At 53.4% G+C, this 23,588-nt stretch overlaps 1 protein-coding gene across 25 annotated transcripts in view; it reads left to right on the top strand.

Annotated features, from left to right (window-relative positions):
- Positions 1-23,588, top strand: part of DUSP22 (dual specificity phosphatase 22) — a 59,635-nt gene that overhangs the window by 6,102 nt on the left and 29,945 nt on the right. For 20 of the 25 annotated variants that reach the window (XR_016234404.1, XR_016234403.1, XR_016234402.1 and 17 more), the window contains exons 2-3: positions 6,035-6,068; positions 12,720-12,802. Coding sequence is in view for 12 of the 25 variants with exons in the window: in XM_008248486.3 (XP_008246708.1) it covers positions 6,035-6,068; positions 12,720-12,802 (117 nt within the window). In the remaining 13 variants the exon portion in view is untranslated. The remainder of the gene's footprint in view (positions 1-6,034; positions 6,069-12,719; positions 12,803-23,588) is intronic. The other 5 variants (XM_089333510.1, XM_089333508.1, XM_089333500.1 and 2 more) reach the window with 1 other exon arrangement.

Below are 23,588 nucleotides of genomic sequence, written 5' to 3'. Positions count from 1 at the left end.
AGGCATGAAGGGTGCGCAGTGGGCAAGAGGGGAGGATTACCCGGTGCTTGCTCTTTCAGAGGGGGGACATCCCCAAGTTTGCTTACAGACCTTTCTGCTCTCATGCGTCCTTGCCACCTGGCAGGCACCGGTGCATTGCCATTGCCGTGTTCTTGCTCCCAGCTTGAGTTCAGATTCTCCTGGAGCCGCATCGTACCAGATGAACGCCTGTTCTCCCTGGTCGGCATCCTGTCCCATCCTCCTCTCCCTTCCCGTCCTTCCCGTCCCATTCCTCTCTCACTTGGGGAAAAGCAGTAACTGTAATATCAGGAGAGATCCGTCAGATGTTTTCAGTTGTAAGTTTTAATTATAAAGCTCACTGGTGTCGAAGCTTATTTTTTTTCAAGATATGTCGATTTGTTTGACAGGCAGAAGTAACAGAGTGAGAGAGCTGGGCCAGACCCAAGCCTGAAGTCTGGAACTCCATCGAGGTCTCCCCTGTGGGCGACAGGAGTCCAAGCACTTGGGCCATCCTCCGCTGTCTTCCCAGGCACATTAGCAGGGAGCTGGATTGGAAGTGGGGCAGCTGAGACTCAAACTGACACTAACAGGCTGCTGGTGTCCCAGCTGGCAGCGTAACCCACTGTGCCACAACCCCGCCCCAGTGTGGAAGTTTACTCCCTCAGTCTGCTTGGAAGCAGCCTTCCTTGGGCTCGAACTGTAGTTCTGTGTGAACGAGCACTGTGATCTGACCACAGAAATGGGAGCTGAGCAATTTGCTTTCTGATTCCAGCCATGAAACTCTAGCTCACTCTCCTGCTCTGGAAAATGAAGTTAAAAAGTTGACTGACCCAACTCTGTCCTCTCTTTATAGCACTTCAGAGTATTTTAATTACATGTACAATGCTCAATTTTTAAAAGATTTATTTATTTATTTGAAAGGCAAAGTTACAGAGAGGCAGAGGCAGAGAGAGAGAGAGAGAGAGAGAGAGAGGTCTTCCATCTTCTGGTTCACTCCCCAAATGGCCGCAATGGCCAGAGCTGGGCGAAACCAAAACCAGGAGCCTGAAGCTTCTTCTTAGTCTCCTACATGGGTCCAGGGGCCCAAGGACTTGGGCCATCCTCTACTGCTTTCCCAGGCACATTAGCAGGGAGCTGGATGGGAAGTGGAGCAGCCAGGGCTCGAATCAGCACCCATATGGGATGTGAGCGCTGCAGGCAGCAGCTTTGCCCACTACGCCATAGTGCTGGCCCTCGATATCCATGTTAAATGACTTTTAGTAGTTCGTCCTCACTTTCTCCTCCCCAAGCTTCCTGTCTTTGCCTGTGCACAGCTCCCAGGCCGGCCACTGTTTCCCATGTGGAAACCCACCCAGGGCAGAAAGGGGCAATATTTAATCTCCAGCAAAGCTTGCATCAGGCTCTGCTGACCATCATTGTAAACAAAATTCCCATTGTATTAGAAAGGGAGAGAGGGAGCAAGGCAGACAAGATCTTCCATCCTCTGGTTCACTTCCCAAATGCCAGCAACAGCCCACGACTGGTCCAGGCTGGAGCCAGGAGCCATGAACACCACCCAGGTCTTCCATGCGAGTGGCACAGCCCCCAGCACTCGGACCATCACCTGTTGCTTCCCAGGACTGCGTTGGCAGGAAGCTGGACGGGCAGCAGAGTAGCCTGGACTTGAACCAGGCACTCTGATGCAGGATGTGGGTGTCCTAGTGTTGATTTCACCACTGCACCAGTGCCTGTCCTCACCCTGTGTTCTGTCTCTCCATTCCGGGCGTCACCTCCCACCCTGTTCACATTCATCTGTTTGTTCATTCATCAAAGAACATTTAGTCGAGTGCCTATCCGTGGAGGACCAATCCAGTCTAGAAAATGCACGCTTACTTACTGGATGCAGGCAGCAGGGAGGAGTCACAGACTAGATGTCCAAGGGCCATAGGCAACCTGCACATGGGCTTTTTTTTTTTTTTTCAATTGCAGTATTTTTTTTGTCAGAGATTTAGGTTTTGCTCTTTACATATTCAGTTGACAGTATTTGAAGATGGGGCTCTCGGCACTGGGGGCCCTAGGCTGTCTCAAGGCTGCACTGACTCACTGTACCAGCCGTCTCCTGTGCTGGTGACACTGGAGAAGGTGCTGGAGGTGGGGCCGAGGCCCAAGACGTAGCATAAGCTCCATCCTGAGAGGAATGGAGGACAGGACCTGGCACTGAGCTCCCAAGGGCAGATTGTGAAGTCATGAAATCATGATTCTAGAACATTAGAGCACAGCGATTGTCTTATGCCATGTCCTCCTTTTATTTGTAAAAATAATATACTGGGGCCGGTGCTGTGGTGTAGTAGGTAAAGCTACTGTCTGCAGTGCCGGAATCCCATATGGGCGCCAGTTTGAGTCCCGGCTGCTCCACTGCTGGTCTAGCTCTCTGCTATGCCCTGGGAAAGTAGTAGAAGATGGCCCAAGTGCTTGGGTCCCTGCACCCACATAGGAGACCCTTAAGAAGCTCCTGGCTCCTGCCTTCGGATCAGCGCAGCTCTGGCCATTGTGGCTAATTAGGGAGTGAACCAGCAGATGGATAACCTTTCTCTCTCTCTCTCTCTCTCTCTCTCTGTGTAACTCTGACTTTCAAATAAATAAATAAATATTTTAAAAAAATAATGTAGAACATCTTTTTTAAAATACATTCAGCACAGAGATTTATTTGAAAGTACCACTTGGTGTAATTTTGAGGTTTTTTTTAAAAATTATTTATTCATTTGAAAGGCAGTGTTGGGGGGGTGAGGAAAAGAGAGAAAGGGATCTTCCATCCATGGGTTCACTCCCCAATGGGTGGAGCTGGGCTAATCTAGAGCCAAGAGCTTCATCTGGGTCTTCCACGTGGGTGGAAGGAGCCCAAGCACTTGAGCCATCTTCCGCTGCTTTCCCAGGCACATTAGCAGGAAGCTGGATTGGAAGTGGAGCAGCCAGACTCAAACCAGTGCCCATATGGGATGCCTGCGCCACAGGCAGTGGCTTTGCCTGCTGTGCCACAGTGTCGGCCTCCAATGAAGAACATATTAGCTTGTGTTTTGTAGAGAAGGTAATAGAAGTACAAAGGAGAAGTGCAGAAATGGGCCATAATCTTTTTCCCAAATAATCTCTCTTGACTTGAAAGGGTAGGTTGTAGTAACACATATATTACAGCCCTCAAACTATATGGGAAAGTTCAGATAATGCAGAAGTCGTCCTCCCAGAACCCCTGCCCCACTGTTGCCCTTACAGAAGAAGGCACAGGAATGGCAGCGCTGTACAGCATGCACGGTGAACCATTTTACAAAACGGCATTTCCAAGATACATCAAGTGAAAACGCAGAGGCTCTTCAACAGCCCTGCCGTACAGCTGAGACCCCCACGGCTCCTCACCTGGGTCCTGAGAACACTGAGACCCCCACGGCTCCTCACCTGAGAACACTGAGACCCCCACGGCTCCTCACCTGGGTCCTGAGAACACTGAGACCCCCACGGCTCCTCACCTGGGTCCTCATAACACTGAGACCCCCACGGCTCCTCACCTGGAGCCCCGAGAACGCTGAGACCCCCACGGCTCCTCTGGGTCCTGAGAACGCTGAGACCCCCACGGCTCCTCACCTGGAGCCCTGAGAACGCTGAGTGGCATGAGGGGCCAACTCCTCCCTGCGGGCCGACCGCCTCCTCCCAGCCTTCCCAGGCTCCAGCCCTCTTCTTCCAGGCCGCCCGTCCCACTGTTTCCCTGCGTGTCCCTCCTCTCTTCCAGTCCTCTCCTCTCAGACTTCAGACCCTGAGTGCCGTTGCCTCCTGGAGGTCCTGTGTGACCACAGAGTGGTCAGGTCACTTCTGCCTTCCCTACGTGAGACTCCACAGTGGCCACCCCTCTCCCCATCACCCCTGTAACCCCAAGTGCCCAGCGCGGGGCCCAGAGGTGACAGGGACTCAGTGCCTGGCTGCCCAACCATGATGCATCCCGCGACTCCGGGTGACGTGTTTGTATCGTCATCTATCATCACGGTCTACTGAGTTGATGTAGAGCTGCTTTCTGCCGCCACTTCTGGACATTCGTTAGAAATGGCAAGGAAGACTTTGTTCACGACTGTTCCAACAGAGGAGAGACTGAACTCAGCTCCCAGTACTGCAGGGACAAGTTGGAGGGGGAAGGTGACAGTGGTTAAAGCCCATGGATGGAGAAGGGCGGGGACCAGAAATGCTGAGAGGCGTCTGAGCTACCAGGAGTGGAGGAGGAGGGGCCTGGGAGCCATCGGGGTCAGGGCATTCTCAGTAAAGTGCCTTAGCCCGGATCTCTGCTTGCACTGGACTCAGTAGACCCAGGCCTGGTGGGAAAGTGGGGACCCCCACTGAAGTTTGCTGCAGGAGGCAGTTCTTGTCACCATCAGCCATGAGAGCCATGTGATGGTGGTGCCCTTTGGTGCCTGATGTCACATGCTGATAAAGAGAGACCCCAGAGAACAGGAGGTGGCACTTGCAAAAGCCCTCCACACGTGGGAGCGCCCACGGACGTCACTGCCATCCTTCTCCAGGATGAACCTAACGCCTGATTGTGTTCCAGGAAAGAGCTGTCCCGTGTTGGAGCGTGGCCATGGGTGCTTGTGCTTTCCTCTGGATGTTCTCTCCCCGGTTCCTAGCCACAGGCCTGGCCTGAGTGCTGTGACTTCGGTCAGTATGCATCAGACCTCAGGGCCCCGTGGTGGCTAATTTTGCACCCTGGGTATTGGGTCAGCCAGGGCGACTCTCTTCATTCCTGGAAGGGTCCCAGCTTGGCCCATGCAGTTTTACGTCCTCTCTGCTTAGCTGTCCTCCCACACAGAGGGTGGCACTGGGCCTGGTACAGCTGCTCCGGCAGGTGCAGCGACTCAGTGCGTGCGTCGGTGGTCAGTGCTTGAAGCCAGAAGCCCACACAAGGAATGTGACACAGGCTGCTCTGACCTTCCGCTGGGAGTGGACAAAAACAGGAAGCGTGAGAGGCCGGAGCTGGAGGACTCGGGGCTGGTGCCGAGGGAAGGTGTGGCCAGGGCATCTGGGGATCCACTGTGAGATGTCACCAGTGCCAGTCCACTGTATGCTCTTGGAAACCAGCAGGTGATGTCACGGGCCCATTTTTAGTTTCCAGGGCAGTGTCTGTATTTGGATTCTGCAGTGGCCATGTGAAGAATTGGCAGGACAAAGAACTGGCTTTGCAGTCTGAGAATCGTGGGGGTGCTCATGAAACATACCACCCACAGCTCTCATCTCAGACCTGTGAACACATAGCATGCCCGCAGGTGGGGGCAGGCAGGAGGCCTTGCCCAGCCAGATCCTGGGGGTCTGGTGAACAGCCCGGTCTGGGAAGCATAGCAGTGGAAGAGCTGGACTCTGGGGACCTGCTCTTGCTACCTTGCATCTGTCTGGATGACTGCTCCGTTCTTGTGACAATGTTTGTTGCATGGCCATCTTGGGGCTGGAGCTGGGGTGCAACAGTGAGCCACACCATGCATTTGCTGCCCAGGGTGCTTCCCAGTCCAGCAAGGAGGCAGGCTCCACCTAGTCATGCCCCCAGGATGGCATCACTGGGGTGGCCACAGGGAGCTGTGGGTACTGAACCAGGGCCCACCCAGACTTGAGGCTCAGGACAGGCCTCCCGCAGGGTGCAAGTCAGAGCTGGGGCCTGAAGGATGGAGACAGCAGGGGTCTAGCAGGTGCACAGGCCTCAGGCAACAGAGAGAAGCACAGTGGGAGAAGGGGTAGGCAGGAGAGGTGGATGGCATGTGGGCTCTCAGAAAGCCCGGGGACACCACGAGATCCGGGGCCTGAGTTCTGTGAGTGGGTGGGCACCGGTGTGCAGCCATCCACGGGCCATTTGAGCAGCGTCCTATTGTCGCAAGTAAGCTGAGCCTGCAGACAGGGGTGCCTGACAACCCGTGCCCTCTGTCCGGGGAGGTGCTGGGCCGTGGGTGTGGATGGCAGCATGACAGCTGTGCAGGGACAGCGCCTCCAGTGCTGCTTTGGGTCTGCAACACTCATGCCTGTGTCTTTCTCCCAGATCCTGACTGGCCTGTACATCGGCAACTTCAAAGGTGAGTTCCCTCTCTTTGGAATCATTGTAGGAAAATACACATTAAGTGAAACGTACCGCCCTAGCCATTTGTAAGCACACACACCAGTGACTAAGTAACTCACGCTGTGCAGCCGTCACCACCTTGAAACTCTGCACCCATGGAACACCAACTCCCTCTTCCACCTCCCCGCCCCAGCCCACCAATCACCCTCTACCTTCTGATTCTGTGGATTTGGCTGCTCTCGGTATCTCAGGTAAGCAGAACCACACACAGTGTCTGTCACTTCTGTCTAAGCCGAGCTTCCCCAAGATTGTCCCATTGCTGAAGCACGGGTCGGATTTCCTGCCTTTTCCAGTCCATCATGCGAATGGGCTGCATTTGGCTCTCCACGCGTGTGTGGGCAGACCCTCGTGGAAGGGGCAAACCCAGTTTTTTTTAAGATTTATTTATTTACTTGAAAGTTAGAGTTATGCAGAGGGAGAGAGGTCTTCCATTCACTGTTTCACTCCCCAAGTGGTCGCAATGGCCAGAGCTGTGCTGATCCAAAGCCAGGAACTTCTTCGGGGTCTCCCACGTGGGTGCAGGGCCCAAGCACTTGGGCCATCTTCTACTGCTTTCGCAGGCCATAGCAGAGAACTGGATTGGAAGTGGAGCAGCTGGGTCTCGAACTGGTGCCCATATGGGATGCCAGCAATGCAGGCAGTGGCTTTACCCACTACACCAGAGTCCAGTTTTAAAAGAACAGCTTTAGACCTCTCACGCATGATGGCCACTCGAGGCGTGGACTCAGTCTGCCTTCTGGAAGCAGCCGCTGGTCACACCGTGCCCCGGCCCCTTGGCCAGCAGCTGACCAGGCGACGTCAGGCTGTGTGAGCGCCACGACCTCTCCGGTCCTCCTGACTCTGTGCTTGCCAGGACGTTATTACCCTGAGACGGTGGCGCCAGGCACGTGGCGTTGCTGTGGAGTGGATTTATGATCTCTTGCCACTTTGGTCTGCCACTCACTAGTTCTCAGACTCTGTGGTCTTTGAAGTCTCCCAGGTGACGTAAGCGGTCTCATCTCCGGCAGGTTAGTCTCACCTTTGCTGCCTTCTTTCCTCACACCTGCCTGATGATCTCCCTGTACTGATGGATTTGCTGCAGCTATTGCTGTTCCGTTTTTCGCTCGCCCGTGGAACAAAATGCATGGTGGTCACCAGGCCGGTCCCCCTGCTGAGTTCTGAGTTTAGGTGAAAGCACCCGTCCCTTACGGGAGGTGCAGTTAATGGGAGGAAGCGACCTAGGAGACTTGCTGCAGGTCCGCACGCTCTGGCTGTCGGACACAGCCAGGCCTGCTCCCAGGACCTGACGCTGCCCTGCCCACCCAGGAAGCCAGGACCCGAGCCAGATTGAACACACATCCCGTCTCTCGCTGGCTGTTACTGAAGCTGTTGAACTCAGTTCAGATTGATGCTAAACAGTTTTTACGATTTCTCTGCATGAAGCTCATTTCCCTTTCTCCTCCCCCGTTTCGCGGTTTATTTCCCTTTCTCCCTGTGGGCTCCTAGTGCCGCTGATTGGCCTCAAAGAGGATTGAGCACAGGGAGCTGACAGCTGCTATTTGCTACTAGAACACATTAGGAATAACAACGGAGCCCCCACTTTAGTAAGCTTCGTGGTTCTGCGAAAGCAGTAAATGCTTCGTGGTGGGTGGGCGGAGGCACGGGACACATGCAGTGAGCAAATTCTTTGTGAAGTTATTTAGTGAGCCACTATTAACTTCCTTCATAGGGTGGGGTTATGTCTGAGAAGAGTTCAGTGTAAGCTCTTAGAGCAGAATTGCTAGGACCAGCGCTGCAGCCGGTTAAGCTGTGGGTTAAGCTGCCACCTGTGATGCCAACATCCCACATGGGTGCCAATGCGAGTCCTACCAATCCAGCTCCCTGCCAATGCACCTGGGAGAGCAGCAGCAGATGACCCAGGTGCTTGGACCCCTGCAACCCGCGCGGGAGACCTGGATGGAGCTCCTGGCTCCTGACTTTGACCTGGCCCTGCTCCAGCCATTGCAACCATTTGGAGGAATGAACTTACAGATGGAAGATCTCTCTCTCTGTAACTCTGCCTTTCAAATAAATAAATAAATCTTTAAAAGAAGTAGAATTATCAGGTGAAAGTTTTGCAAATTAAAAGTTTTAATAACTACTGACCAAATTCAGTACTTCTTTCTCCCAGCAGTACCTGAGAGCTGTAGCTTTTCTATTCATAGAAACTTGCCTTTTTTTTTTTTAAGGACATGCATACCTGGTATTAAGGAAATATTCGAAGCTCTTCTTATGCTAGAATCTATACCTGTCTTTGGACACTCAGTGCTGTTGGGGTCCCGCACAGCTCCTGGCTCTGGCCTTGGGATTTCTCCGCTTGGGGTGTTCTCAGCAGCCCACAGCTTCTCCTTGTTTGTAGCTGGTTGGCATCGGCAGTTGCCTTCGGTTGCTGTGCTGTTGCTGTGGTTTTGTTGTGTCCACTGAGCGTTTATGAAATACTGGGTGCAAGGCTCACCGGCAATGATGGAAAGATGGAGCAGGGGCAAGAAGCTGGAAGGAGAGGCAGTGTTGTGTGCTCATATGCTGTGAGTGAACGTGTCCTCTGGACAAGCGCGTCAGGGCCACGTGTCCCCATGCTCGGGTATTGAGAGTCCCTGAGCAGACACAGAACAGGCAGGGATCTGCAGATCGCAGAGAAGCTGATGGATGGCCTTGGAATCCCATGAGCTCATTGCATGCCCTCAGAAGAGTGCAGAGTGGGGACAGTGACGTCAGCCCCACGGGGTGTGATGGGGCCGAGCCAGCCAGTGCAGTGAGGTGCTCAGCTCAGTGTAGGCACCTGGCTGTGGGAAGCCAGTGTCCACTGTGAGAGGGGAACCACATTGACTGTGGGGCCCCCGTGAGAGTGAGATAGTCGCTCGCAGGCTCCAACGCCTGGCCAGGTCTGCACCAGTGAGTAGCAAGGGAGGACACCCAGCCTGTCTCCTTTCCTGGAAGGTGCAGGCAGTGGTCACCTGTGCTTTAGCCCGAAGTCTCATCTGGCCACAGGTCTTTCTCTTCTAAGCAGTGAGTGTAACACACCTCCAGTGTAGAATCGTGTAAAGGAAAAGGAACACGTCTCCCCTCCCCGTCCAATTTCCCACCCCCCCCTTCGCCTCTCCATTTCCTCCTTCCCTTCCTTCCTCCCATCCCTCCTTCCTTCCAGTGCCACTAGGCAATTTCCTTCCTTATTTATTTGGTAAACTTTTAAAAAAATTTATTCACTTATTTGAAACTTAGAGTTACAGAGAGAGAGAGAGAGAGAGAGGAGAGAGAGAGATCTTCCATCTACTGGTTTACTCCCCAATTGGCCAAATGGCTGCAACCATCAGGGCTGGGCCAGGCCAAAGCCAGGAGCCAGGAGCCTCCTCCAGGTCTCCTAAGTGGGTAGCAGGGGCCCAAGGACCCGGGCCATCGTCTACTGCTTTCCCAGGCCACAGCAGAGAGCTGATCGGAAGTGGAGCAGCCAGGACTTGGACCAGCACCTTTATGGGATGCTGGCGCTGCAGGTGGTGGCTTTACCCACTGTGCCATAGTGCCGGCCCCCCATGTATTTCAATTTCCTGATGTGTACAGTGTGGATGGTAGGGACTGGTGCTGTGGTATGGCAGATGAACCCTCCACCTGTGACACCAACATCCCATATGGGCACTGGTTGGTTGTCCTGGCTGCTCCATGTCCAATCCAGCTTCCTGCTGATGGCCTGGGAAAAGCAGCAGCAGATGGCCCAAGGGTTTGGGTCCCTGCCACCCATGTGAGAGACCTGGATGAAGCTCTTGGCTCCTGGCTTCAGCCTGGCCCAACCCTGGCCCTTGTGACCATTTGGGGGGTAAACCAGCAGATGGAAGATCTCTCTCTCTCCGTCTCTCCTCTCTTTGTTACTCAAGTCCCGGCTGCTCCACTTCTGATACTCCTATTGGTTTTGTTAAAGTGGATTGTGCTTGTGACTGCAAGTGGCTCTGAGCGGTTTTCTGGCTTAGAAATAGTAGTAACACCGCTTGGCGGGGTGGTGATGTTGGTACTAGGTCAGAGGCCACACCCCCAGGCCACCAGGGCTCAGGATGTGGGGTGCACAAGGCCCTCAGAGGATAGAGTGCAGGCTGTGGTCAGTGGGGCTGTGGTGGGCCTGTGAGCCAGCATTGTTAACCCACTCCGGGGAGGCCCTGCTGCGGGAGCCAGGCTTGCGTTGAGTTCTGCCCCTGCGATTCTGTGCCCAGGAAGAGCTGGTCTGGGACTTCCAGGCTGTGCTCGAGCATGTGGGCAAGACGGTGGCCCCAGGGTCGCTCCTGGCCGTGTTCCCGGCCCCTCACCACGGCGCCCGAGGCTGCAGGGAGCCTTCCACAGTGATGGGTGGTTTGCATCTGTCGGATGAAAGGCCCGGGGTCGTCCTCTATCAGTGTGGATTCCGCCTTCTGCGCTGTGCTTCACGGGAGGAGGGACTCCCCGAGGGTTCCAGAAGGCACTGGGAGAAAACACAGCTGCACAGGGCGCCTTCCGTCACCGAGTGATCTGTCTTCACAGATGCGTGACTTTATTCCCAGACAAGTTTGTTTAAAAAAGATTTTTGTATTTGAAAGTCAGAGTGAGAGAGAGAGAGATGGAGAGACAGAGGACTTCCAGTCACTGGTTCACCCCTCAAATGGCCCCAAATGGCCACAAACACCCCAGCTAAAGCCAGAAACTCATCCAGGTCTCCCACATGGGTGCAGGGGCCCAAGCACTTGGATCATCTTCCACTGTCTTCCCAGGCACAGTAGCGGGGAGCTGGATGGGAATCAGAGCAGCTGGGTCTCGAACCGGCACTCATGTGGGATGCTGGTGTCACAAGCAGTGGCTTAACCTACTGTGCCACGATGACATCAGCTCCACAGACAACTTGTAAAGACCATAATCTGTGTTACCAAAACACGTTGATAGGGCGAAGACAATGTGTGAGAGTTAGACTGTGGCTCTGGTTACACCGCCCTGAGTAGGCTAAAAATGGCTGCGCTGTATTTTAAAGGATGAGTTTATGATGTGTGAATTACTTCTCAATAAACCTGTCATAGAAAGAGAAAAATATACAGTCATCCTTTGGTATCGGTAGGGTGCTGGTTCCAGGACTCCCAGGGATTCCAAAATCGGTGGATCCCTTCTGTGCTCAAGTCCCTTCCGTGCACAGTATCTGCATAGAAGCCGTGTGCACCCACTGTGTGCTTCACATCGCCTCCTGGTGCAGTGTGAATGCCATGTATAGTGGTTGTGCCATGGTTATACCATGGCATAGGGAATAATGACAAGGAACAGACATCTGTACGTGTTTGGTACACATGTGATTTTCTTTTCTGATTATTTTGATCTACGCGCCATGGTCGAATCCACAGATGTGGATCCTGTGACTGTAGGAAGAACCAATATTAAAACAAGTACTGATTGCTGAGATTCACACCCTGGGCAGAACTGGTCCAGGAGGGTCCACGGGAATGGGCCACGCACCTGCTCTGTCAGGCTGCCCTGCTCTCCAGGCCTCCTCTTTGGCCCCAGGGAGGCCGCCTTGAGCTCCGAACGCTCCATCCCCAGCTTGTGTCCTTCCTCGTCTGTGACGCACACACTGAGGATGAGTAGGACATTTCTTTTTGGTGTGTATATGGAGGCTGGCTGCCTGTGGGCCCCCTACCTGGTTCCCTGTGGGGTGACCATATTTATTTACAGGTTAGAGCTGCCTCCCTCTGCTTCTGATTGCGTCCTGAGCATTTCCCCATGGTAGCCAGTAGTCTACAGAAACAGGCTACCGAAGCGCTTTCTGTCAATCCGTTTTACCCTCTTCCTAGAACTCAGCCAGGTCAGGGCAGGGCTCTAGGGAGCTGACCTGCTTGTTTTGTGCTCACCCCAGCGTGGTAGATTAGCAGGGCTTCCAATTTGGGGACCTACTCCCTTTAATCTTCTTTCTGCAGGCTGGAGCATTGGAAGGAATATTATTTTGGTTTCTGTTTATACTCCAATGTAAATAAGTAATAACCAACTGTTGACTGATGGACAACTCTGTTTGGAACTTCCAGAAAATCTCCCATTTTTCCTTGTGCTCCAAAGTGAATGTAGACATAAGACCTCGTCCTGTCTGAATCCACGCCTGCCCCTGCGTTTGCTGCCGGGGCAGCGGTAGCTGGGGGTCTCTGTATGTTTTGCAGTGAGTGGGTCTTTTGTGTTCACTTGTAACTTGGATGACTAACCATTAAAAGGCAATTGATTTTCAAAAATATTTTAAACTTCTTTATGGCTCTGTGTCTCATGTCGAAGCCTGATCTTGCCCATGTGAACTACAGAATCGACTCACGTCCTTTGATGGCAGCCATCATGATTATAGTGTTTATTCATTGAAGGACATTTCTGGTTTTACATAAACTCTGGATCAAAAGATGTGCCAATCAGAAAAAAAAAAAAAAACAGACAAAACACATAAAAGCCATGGCTCTCCATTCCCATATCTAGATTGTTCTGAGTATGTTCAATGATGAAGTTTCAAGAAAGAAGTAAACAAATTGTTGTGTGCTTTTGTTTTTCTCTGGCTGGACTTACGGAGTATTAACTTTCAGAGACAATTAACACACTCATCCCTTTTGTTCAATGACAGACGCCAGAGATGCAGAACAGCTGAGCAAGAACAAGGTGACACATATCCTGTCTGTCCACGACAGTGCCAGGCCCATGTTGGAGGTAAGAGAGGGCTTCAGCAGGTGTGTGTCTGGGTCTGCACTGGGTTCCCTGGCAACGGAAGCGACACTGAGGACGGCGGCCTTGTTCTCTGTGTGCCCGCAGCGGCTGGCGCTCTGCGTTTGGTGCTCAGGCTGTGTCTGCCTGACTCCCAGCCCTCGGCACGGCGACGGCGGCCGGGTGTGTTCCTCTGTGCTCCAGCAGCATTGCTGGCTTGGCTGTCTTGGCTAAGTGCCAAAGAGTGAGCTGCAGCTGCATTTCCCTCTGGAGTGCAGGGACACTGAACACTCACTCCGTTCAAAATCATCTCCCAGGCTGCTCATTTCCTGGTTTTCCCCCATCTAAGCTCAGATACCTTTGATTTGCATTCGAGAGTCAGAGACAATGAAGGTAAATGGTCTCAGGAGACTTTGGAAACTCTCAGCGTAGAGGCTGTTGCTGTATTTTGGGTTTTGGGGTAAACAGGGTGTGTCTACTTGCATACTAATTCCAAAAACATTTTCAATTTAACCCGCTGGACGGTTTTAGCTGTTGGCCAGGAGCAAGATCTATTTCTGTTTATTAGCCTTGACAAAGCCCAAGTTACCTCTTTTTAGCAAATAATGTGCGTGTGGTTGTGATTTGTATGTGTTTTTCTATTTTAGGGTGGGGTGCTGGAGAGGGAGGGGTGACTTGTTCTTAAAGAAGCAATCCCGGTTCTAGCTGTTTTCACTGAAATTCATATCATTCAAGAGAAGGTAGTATTTTTTATTTTATTTTTATTTTGTGGAGTCCAATTTGGAGCTGCCAGAATATAGTTGGCATGAAACAAGCAGAGACAGAAGAGAACAGGGGAGAACGCAGAACAAGGGACTCCATTCATTGTGACAGCAGCAGAGCATCATGGGTGCTGAGCAAACCTGAATCCGTTCCTCCAGGTCCGTGAGCTCCACTTCCTTCTGCTGTTTCAGCTCATCGGGTTGCTTTTTTTTTTTTTTTTTTTCTAACGTGGGAAGATTTGTGTTGCAGCCTGATTTTATTGGAAACAACAAAAAAAATTTTTTTGAGCTTCACAGTTGCTTTGAAAAAAGCTTTTTTAAAAATCAACAATAGTTTGCATTTAAAATATAGCCAAGCTATGGCCAACTTAAACTGCACACTGGTCATGATTGACTTCCTCTTTAATCACAAGATGAGGCTTGAGGTTTCCTTTATTTTAATAAATTACATACAGGTCCTTCCCCCTCACCCTCCAGGCCTTCCTCGCTCGACACTCGAACACCCTGTTTCATGGAACACATTGCCATGTGTGGCCACGGCCCTTACATATGTTCACATTGTGATTTTGCCCAGATGCCAGATCTCCACGTGTTAGAAATGGAAGAGCCACAGTCCTCACCTGTCCTGCCTCCCCATTCTGCACACGGGAAATGGCGGCAGGTGCGTGAAGCAGGTGGGAGTGTAACCCAGGCACAGAGAGACCAGCGCATAGCCCCTGAGGCCCACTGCATCGTTCCACCAGCAACACACCACGTGCTGTCCTGTGTCATCTACAAGGGACAAACTCTGCTTTACAGTGAGGAAGGGAAGAAGAAAGCTTGAGGGGAAGACGGAAAATTCTGCCCCCTTTTCCCCAGGGACGGCTTTATCTGGGGACATCCTGTTGTAGTCTTTGGGTGCTGTCACTGCCTGAGCTTGCTGGCGAGTGCTTCTGTGTGAGCTCGTCTTTACTAGCCCCGCTGTTGAATAGCCTTCCCCCTTGATCACAGGTAATTCATGAATAATCTTTAGCCAAGGAGCCACTCAAACAATAGCCCCTCTGACTGCAGGAGTAGGGAAACGCAAGCGCCAGAAGTCGTTTGAACTCGCCCTCCGCGTTCATTAACAGAACGAAGTTGCAGGGTTTGGTCTGTCTTAAATCTCAAGCTGCACTCCCTAGCCTTGAGCTCTGGCAGCCTGAGATGAGTCAGGGTCATTGGTTGTGTGGAGTCGGTGGGGACTGGTGGGTGGATTTTATTCTGCGGCAGCTGTTAGGCTGGCCCTGACTCTTGGAGGGAAATAGGGCAGGATGAAGGGGAGAGGGGACAGTGTGTGCAGGGCTGAGCCCAAGGGGTGGGCTGCTGCTCCACCTGGTGAGGGGCCCAGCAGGAGGCCGGAATAAGGCGCGGGAGAGGAGAGGGCTGGGATCCCAAAACCAAGCGTGTTTGTCCGATGGCCCCGAATTTACGGCAGGTGCCCGAGTCTGGGACTGAGCGTGATGGGGGAGAATTCAGCCCCTTGTGTCCATGTGTCCTGCTGCTGTTCCAGGCAGGCCCCGGGCACCACACTGTAGACACGTCTTTGGGTGGCTTCCGACAAACGTGTCGGTGGGTTTTTAAGCACTTGGGTGCTTCACAGCCGTCATCAAGGACGCTTGCAATCTTCCGTCTGCTCTTCTTGTGGGGGAGTTGAGTGAGAAGGAAGGCACGCGGTTGAGGGCGGCTTCCTGCACCGGGGTCATTGGTCGGGGCTCTGGGAGGACTCTCAGGATGGGCTCGGACGTGATGCCGGCGGGGTGGGGGGAAACACTGAGCCCGGGGGCTGGGCCGGTGGAGGCCTCTCGGAAGGTTTCCCCGTTGTGCTGATGGAAGAAGGGAGGGAGGGCTCTCTGCTGGAGGAATACATGTGCCAGTCTTTCCGAGCAGGGGCAGTTTGTGTGAGCCCACGCTCCTGTCCCCGTCACCTGCTGAGGTCACGGGGATGCCGAGAAGGAAGCCCTGGGAAGGGCGTGCTGCCCCTTGGAGCCTGGGCAAGGCTCCTGGGCGGGTGCTTGCTCTGAGGGCTGCTCCCCCGCTGCCGAGCTGAGACTCCTGGGGAGGGCAGTCAGCCCCAGCCCTGGGCTTGCTGCCCGCTGCCGGCTGCCTTTGTGCACACACCACGTCCTGGTCCTCTTTGCCTTTGTTTTGTTCCAAGAACCTGCTGTGGAGGGGATGGAGACTGTACCTTCTTTTGCCTGTTACAACGTCTCTGAGTGGCGAGAGCTGAGACTCGGCCAATATCAGCGGCAGCGAGCGCACCCACAAGGGACGGTCTGCTAGAGACATGTTCAGTCGTTGCGCATTGATTGGTTTCATTTAGGGAGGAATTGGGGAACTGATGACCCGATTGATTTGGGCTGGGTTAGATGTGACCCTGCATCATTTGGGTAGTCTGGGGGTAGGGAGGAGCTCTGTGTTGGCAGTGCCTGGTCTCTGTGGGGCAGCCTGACGTGGGGGAGAGGCTGGCAGATGCTGGTCTCAGGCCTTCTGGGAGTTCTGGGGGTCGGCTGGAGCTGGGCAGCCTCTGGTGCTTCCTTGGTGGACGGGACAGGATTTCTGTACGCTCTGAACCAGGAGACCAGGGGCCTGAGCCCCCAGTTACAGGCAGACCTCCCAGCACAAAGGGTCCCAGAAACGCCGGAGAAACTCCCGGACCGTGGCAGTCGCTGACTGTGAGTTACAGCCGAGACGCGAAGAGCTCCGTCTCCATCTCTGCCCGCCGCTCTTCGTCTGACACAGGAATCCCAGCAAAGTGGGGTCCGACTCCACCGCTGCGTGAACCAGAATCCTGAAGTTGAGAGACGTGAAGGGCCCTGCCCAAGGACCCTACAGCCGGCCCGGGCAGCTGGATGGGAAGCCAGCTTCTCTCCCAGGCCAGAGTCTCCCAGCACGCCTGCTGCTTGTCATGGCCGCCTCGGTAGCGGTAGCTGGGTGTGAGTGGTGATCTCCCCACCCGGCCCCAGCACTGAGCTTTCTTCTTCTCTGCTTCTGACTGGCAGGATTTTGGTTTTGCCGCAAATGCCGTCCTCACATGTCCTGCTGCTTTGCAGACAAATCTCTTGAAGTCAAGGGGTTAGTGATTCGTTCTGTTGAGCTCCTACTGTGTGCCAGGCCCTGGGGTCTGTGGTGGCAGAGCCCTTTGTGTATAAACCAGCTGTGTATCGTGGCTGTTTTATAAATATCCTCGGTGACTACAGTCCAGTGAGAGAAGAGCCTGGCTTGGATCAGGCGAGGAATCTAACGGGTCCTTGTTTGCGGCAGCTCCCTTTTGTGCTGTGTGAGTGAGAAGCTGCCTGGGCCTTTGGGGGAGGCTGGGAGTTCAAACTACCTGGCTCTGACCCTGTGGCCTGGGAGGGAGCTCCAAGCCAGGACTTCCTCTCCTGTGGCCCGGACTCTGCACCTCGCTCTCAGGAATGCCGAGCCAAGTGGATGGCATCACCCTGGCTCCTCCGTGGAGTACCCAGGCTAGGGCACTGCTCACAGCAGAGCTAGGTTTGGAAGCTGAAGTCTTCCTGCCAGACAGTGCCCTTGGGGGGAAACATTGTCACACTGATTACAGAAAGTAGAGCCAGAATTGGGAAGATAATGGTGAAGTTTGGTGGGGGATTCGCCTTCCTCTGATGCCCTGCTCAGCCCTCCACAGGGGGTTGCTCTGTTCTCTCAGAAGTGTCCCTTACTATGTGACAGGTGTGAGCCTGTGACTTCGGTGCCTACTGATTTCTCCAGGTTTTGGGATGGGGAGAATGAAAACTCCTGTGTCAGAGACGTGATTTTTCAAATCAGAAGCCTGAAATTATTCGTAGATGCTGAGGAAGTAATATTGAGCAATGAAAGGTTTCTCTCTTCCCCTGAAAAAAGAAACAGAACACTATCTTCCTAAGGTAAAAATTTCAGAGTTTGTTTCATTTTTCATTCTGTGTATTTAACCAGAGCACCTGCAGGAAGCAAAACTATTTTTCACTATTAACAAAAATGCCTTGAACGTTTCGCATGCCTTCACTAGATTGGCGACCTAAAGATTTTAATTGTTAAATGATATATATTGTATGATTAAAAAGAGAAATAGCTTGTACGTATACATGCAAAGCAGAGGACGATATGTAAACCAGCTAGGATTTACGGGCTGTACTTCAGCTGGGACTTTTTTTTAGTGTGGCTTGTATATTCTGAACCATTTACGTTTTCTTCCTGTTTAACAGAATAGAGTGCCTTCACGGGCAGACTTTCATCATTCCTGGTGATTCTGTCTTATGTTTCCTTTAATATTAAGGACACTTCTTCCGGTGACGCTGCCCAGAATTTAATTCTGTGAGTTGTATCTTGCCCTGGTCCTGATGTTTGCTGTTGCCCCTCTTGCACTGCTGTCTCACTCACCTGTGTGTGTGTGTAAGGAAACCCTCGCCAAGGTGAGATGCCCGGGTTGCCTGGATAGTCCTGTCCTTTGGCACTGGGTCTGTCCCCGGGGGCCGAGTGGCCCCTGGCTAGAGGCGCCCCAGGACAGAAGCGAGGTGCTCAGAGGCATTTAAAGCTCGAGCAAGCTGCTTCAACTCTCTCGTCTTTCTCCTTCCCTCCCTCTCTCGCCTGCCCAAGTCCACCCCTGCCTCAAAGCCCAGCCCCAGCTCACCTGGCTCTGAGAGGAACACTCCAGTGCCCACCAGCCACAGGGCTTCTTCCCCTTCTCTGTGCTGTCTGTCCTGGGACAGCCTCTGGACCATAGCAGACGGCATGGTACCTGTTTGGTGCTCCAAGTCTCCTGGCCTGGCCCCTGAGCTGGTGGCAGGCAGGTGCCGTGTTGGGGTTTCTGGAGGCACTCGCTTTGGGTCTGGCACATGGGTGCCGGCTCTGCAGGTGTTTGCTGGGCACAGGGAAAGCGCCACGCGCACGTTCAGCTCCACAAAAAGAAAGAAATCATGTCTTTGGCCACTCGCAGCTCATGGAGGGGTGTGAAGGTCGAGCTGTGTCAAGAATGATTTCTCGATCCTGAGTAATTTTGGAAGCCAAGGATCCGATGAGTGCAGTGCAGCCTCCCTCACGTGAGCTGTGTGCGCCTCACTCACGTGAGCTGTGTGTGCCTCACCCACGTGAGCTGGGTGTGCCTCACCCACGTGAGCTGGGTGTGCCTCACCCACGTGAGCTGCGTGTGCCTCACCCACGTGAGCTGCGTGTGCCTCACCCACGTGAGCTGCGTGTGCCTCACTCACGTGAGCTGCGTGTGCCTCACTCACGTGAGCTGGGTGCGCCTCACTCACGTGAGCTGGGTGCGCCTCACCCACGTGAGCTGGGTGCGCCTCACCCACGTGAGCTGGGTGCGCCTCACCCACGTGAGCTGGGTGCGCCTCACCCACGTGAGCTGGGTGCGCCTCACCCACGTGAGCTATGTGTGCCTCACCCACGTGAGCTGGGTGCGCCTCACTCACGTGAGCTGGGTGCGCCTCACCCACGTGAGCTGGGTGTGCAGGACCTCACCTGCAGGGAAGCACGGGCAGGCGGGGATGCGTATTTTATGCAGCAACCCTGTTCTCTAGTTCAGAATCCTCTCGTACTAAATTATGACAAGAATCCCCTGCGGAGCTTCTGGACTTCGAGTGATCTCTGGGGCATCCTTCAGCTCCTTTGGTTTGGTCTGTAAGGAGGAGCGTGCATCCAAGACAGAGATGGTAGGTAATGCCATAGTCAGGACCCCATGCCCAAGGCTGGGGGGGGAGCAAGGTGCAGGAAGGTGTTGTATCAGACTTTGTGGACTCGTGGTCAGCTCACAAGAGGATTCAAGACACAGAGCCTGGCTGCCTGGGCCCCCGCTCTGGTGCCACTCAACATACCCATGGAACATCCCTTGCCTTTCCACCTGGTGACCGCATCAATCAGCTCTTGGGACCCGTGGGTCTGTCCTTTCCAAGACCAGCAAGTCACAGAGGCTGTAGACACAAAAAGGATAAACCCCAAAAGCCACATGCCCTCCCCCAACCCTGCCACACACAGGTTGTGCAGATGTTCATGGCAGCTGTGTTTGTCGCAGGGAGAAACTGGAGCCAGCCTGCCTGTGCAGCAGAGAGTGGTCAGTTACAGTCCAGCCATATTCGGCAACCAGCAGCAACCATTCAAAAAGACAAGGAAGATCTCTGTATTTGCACACAGAACAGTTCCTTAGGGGAAAGAAGCAAGGTGTAGAATAATACCCACGATACTATCTCCTCTATGTAATATTGCACATCTGTATGTATATAGACCAGAGTCCTTCAAAAAGTCCGTGGATGGGGCCAGTGCTGTGGTGTAGCGGGTAAAGCTGCTGCCTGCAGTGCCAGTATCCCATATGGACACAGGTTCGAGACCCAGCTGCTCCACTTTCAATCCAGCTCTCTGCTGTGGCCTGGGAAAGCAGTGGAAGATGTTCCAAGTGCTTGGGCCCAAGAAGCTCCTGGTTCCTGGCTTCAGATGGGTACAGCTCTGGCTGTTGCAGCCATTTGGGGAATGAAACAGTGAATGGAAGACCTCTCTCTCTCTCTCTCTCTCTCTGCCTCTCCCTCTCTATAACTCTAGCTTTCAAATAAATAAATAAATCATTTTCTAAAAAAAGTCAATGGAAAATGGAATTAAAAGGTGACTTTATCTGGTGCCAATTTTTTTTTAATTCCTGCATACAAGGATCTTTTTAAAAGTTCATGGAAATGCATACTATGAAAAAACTGCATGGGTTTAACAAATTTTTTTAAATAGAATAAATTTACCTTTTGATTCCATTTCCCTGAGCTTGGTGAAGCAGTACAGGTACGGGTGCGGAAGGGCGGTGCCGCGCGGTCTCTGCAGCGAGGTTCTTCCCTGGAAGACGGCAGTGGGAGGGGGACAGGCAGGAAGGGTGCTTTCCATTCCTGCTCTGTGCTTCTGTGACTGAATGTGTGTGTTACAACGAGAACATCCCCAAAGTGTTTCTGTGAGTGAAGAGGGAGAGGGAAGCAGGGTGGGTAGGTGGGTGGGCCGTGCTGTGACAGGTCAACTCCTGGCCCAAAAGCATCCCGTGTCTCACGGATCCATGTGTGGTGGTCACCCATGGTCAACAGGCACAAAACAAGCATGTTGTCCACTCGAGAGGACAGCCCCAGCCACATCTTTTTAGTGGCACTGAATTTGTTCTCAGTATCTGTACGCTCCTGCGTGAGTTTATATCCCATCTTCAGGGTCCCCACATTCACCCGGTGATCCAGCCGGAAGCCCTGGGTGAGCTTTCCTATTTGGAGTGGGCATGCTTCCGGGGTGAGTGGTTTCAGGTACCTTACTGGCATGACGAAAACACCACCCTGCCAAGTGGCTGGCAAGGGCCAGGGCCTTTGAAAAACAAGTCCTCGTGTCACCGGGAAAGGTTTTTCAGGTTGACAGTTGTTTCCAGAAAACCTCGGTTGTTTTCACCGCTCTAGGAAAATCTCTTTAATGCAGCCCAAGAATCAGCGGTGCCTTCTCCACCAAAGGCCTCTAGCAGCTTTCATGTGTCGAGGCAAATTTGTTTGACGCCAACCCCAGACTTAAATAGATATGACTCAAACAGAAATGATCATGGTAGGTATCGAAAACTGTCTAGTAATCGCTCTGTGTCGAATCAGGCTGCGTCTAAGTTCCTTGTGTGTGGGCAGTCAAGTGCACGAGAGGGTGGCTGCATCTGCCTGTGGCCCTTCTGCCACAGACTCGTTTGCAGATGGAGCACTGGGAGAATTCCAGCACTGATTCTGGGGAGGAGCCGGGCTTCCTAAAATCACTGAGTCAGCTCCTGTCCGCTTCTCTGGGCCTGGCCTTCTGGTGGCAGCCTGCAGTTCTGCCATGCTCCTTCTTTTCAGGACTCACATTCACCGAGGGCACACTTCTACAGAACACTCTTTCTAGATTCCTCCTGCAGGGCAACTCTCAGTTTCTTGAGCATTTTGCACTGCGCCCCCCTGGTGTCTCTCATCTTCTGAGTCCTGTGCGTGATTAAGACCCAAGTGCACGTGTGCTAAGTACTGTGTTCTTGGCGTGGGGAGAGGGTTTGCCTGGTTTGCATCCCTCCTGGTCGTCAGTGGTGAATATGCAAGTGGCAAGATCTGCCAGGATCTCCAAGCCGAGGGAGATATGCGTTCACACACTGCAGCTCGCATGGCTGCACACTCCAGGATGTGTGGCCTGGATGTGAGGCCGCTGTCAAGTCTATACATGGTCCACATGCCCAGGGCTGGGGATTTGGGGAAGACACTGTAAAGAGACAGCATTGAGATGGCCTCACAGGAGGCAGGAGGGGGAGGCAGGTATTGCCTGGAGGAATTGATCCCTGTGGCCATAGGAGATCCCACAAGGAGGTCCGCCTGGTTAGAGAGTGCAGAAGGTGGTCTGTGCAGTGGGGCGAGGGTGGTACATCCTCAGTTCTCCTTTTGGCCAAACTGGGGGTTGTTGCTCTAGATCTAGCAGACATTTACTGATCACCTGTCTTGTAGTTGAAACCAAACACAGAGAACAAAGATGAAGCTGTGCATTCATGTAAATCCTTAGAAAGGCGCAGAGTTGCACACGCACTCCAGAGGCAAGGCTCAGCAGCAAGTGGCCACCAGCAAGGCCTGGCAGAGGTGCCCATGTGTTGTGACGCTGCACGTAGCTGAGGTCTGTTAGGGAGTGATGGAGAGGAGAAACAGCTGGAGCTGGTGGTGAGATTCGTGATAGAGGAGGCAGCGTGTGCAAAGGCTTGGGACTTGCAAAGGCAATGTGTGTCAGTCGGGGACCACACAGCTGAGTAGTCCACGGAGTGGCCAGGCCAGAAAAGCAGGCTCAGCACAGACCAGGAGAGGGCTTGTGGAGATGAGCTGTCTGGTCACCTTGGGGGAAACAGAAACCCAGAGAGGGTCCATGCACAAGTCAGGTGACACGTTCAGATTCTTTCCCAGCAGGCTGGCTTGTGGATGGTGTGGACTTGGGAATCCCAAGCCCTTCCTGTAATCCTGGTAAGAAGTGGGGATTTGAGCTGGGACACTGGAGGGTGGGTTATTTTCCTAGACATGGAAGCCTGATGTGATCTGAGTCCCCCACAATGCGACACACGAAGGTTGAAAATGAAAGGATGGGAACGGGTTCTCCAGCAAGCGAACCAACAGAAAGGAGCCCGGGAACAGTTTTATCAGATGAAATGGAGTTGAAAGCAAACCAAGAAAAGGACAAAGGTTGAGACTATGTACATGAAAAGACAGCAGTCCATCGGGAAGCCATGAGCTTGTAGGAGTCTCATCAGACGGCTTCAGAATGTCGACAAGAAGTCACTTCTCGAGTGGAGTGAACGGGAGTTGTCTGCTGCTTAGACAGATGTGGAGGGGGATGGGGGGACACCCGAGGCTACAGCATTACAGGCTGAAAAAAGACCAACAGCCGTGCCTGCCCTGGGGCAGAGCTGGTGTGGGAGAAAGTGCCCGGCTCAGGCCTAGGCAAGATGCCCATGTGCTGTTCACAAGCAGGTAGAGGTGCGGGGCTCGGAAGGGAGGCTGAGGCTGGACAGCAGGATCTGAGCATCGTCGGCGTGCACGTGTGCTGTGACACCGTCCTGCCGTGACGCGTTTGTGGGTTGTGTAGCCACGTCCAGGGCACAGCACACAGATCTCACCCGGGCCCAGGTGGATGTTGCGAGGGCGGCACATTGTGGTTCCTGCTCAGTCTGCGTGCATCCCAGTTGCACTCGGCTCTTGTGAGCACGGTCTCTCTGGGTTCCCTGCAGGGCACCACCGAGCGCTGTGCCTGGATAGAGTCTGTCTCCTTTCACCCCAGAGTCAGCCGTTCTTCGCTCATCAACCCAAGAAGACCCTTGAGGGTGCAGCTGTTTTAGATGCTGAGACGGGAGGAGGGACAAGGCTTCACAGGGGATGCGAAGCTTCAGTGAAGGGCTGGGAAGACGAGAGTGGCTTGGTTTGGAGGAAGCAGCCCAAGAAGTATCCGTGGAGCAGGAGTGCCTCCAGTTCCAGGTCACGGGGAGGGAGGGGGTGTCTCCGAGGGAATTCTGCATTCAGAGCTCCCTG

Source organism: Oryctolagus cuniculus, chromosome 5 (assembly GCF_051225735.1).
Source record: "Oryctolagus cuniculus isolate XC-2025 breed Fujian yellow rabbit chromosome 5, ASM5122573v1, whole genome shotgun sequence".
In the NCBI taxonomy this organism is placed as follows: domain Eukaryota; kingdom Metazoa; phylum Chordata; class Mammalia; order Lagomorpha; family Leporidae; genus Oryctolagus; species Oryctolagus cuniculus.
The sequence above is the reverse complement of the archived record's forward strand: the minus strand, read 5'-3'. Positions and strand labels throughout refer to the sequence as shown.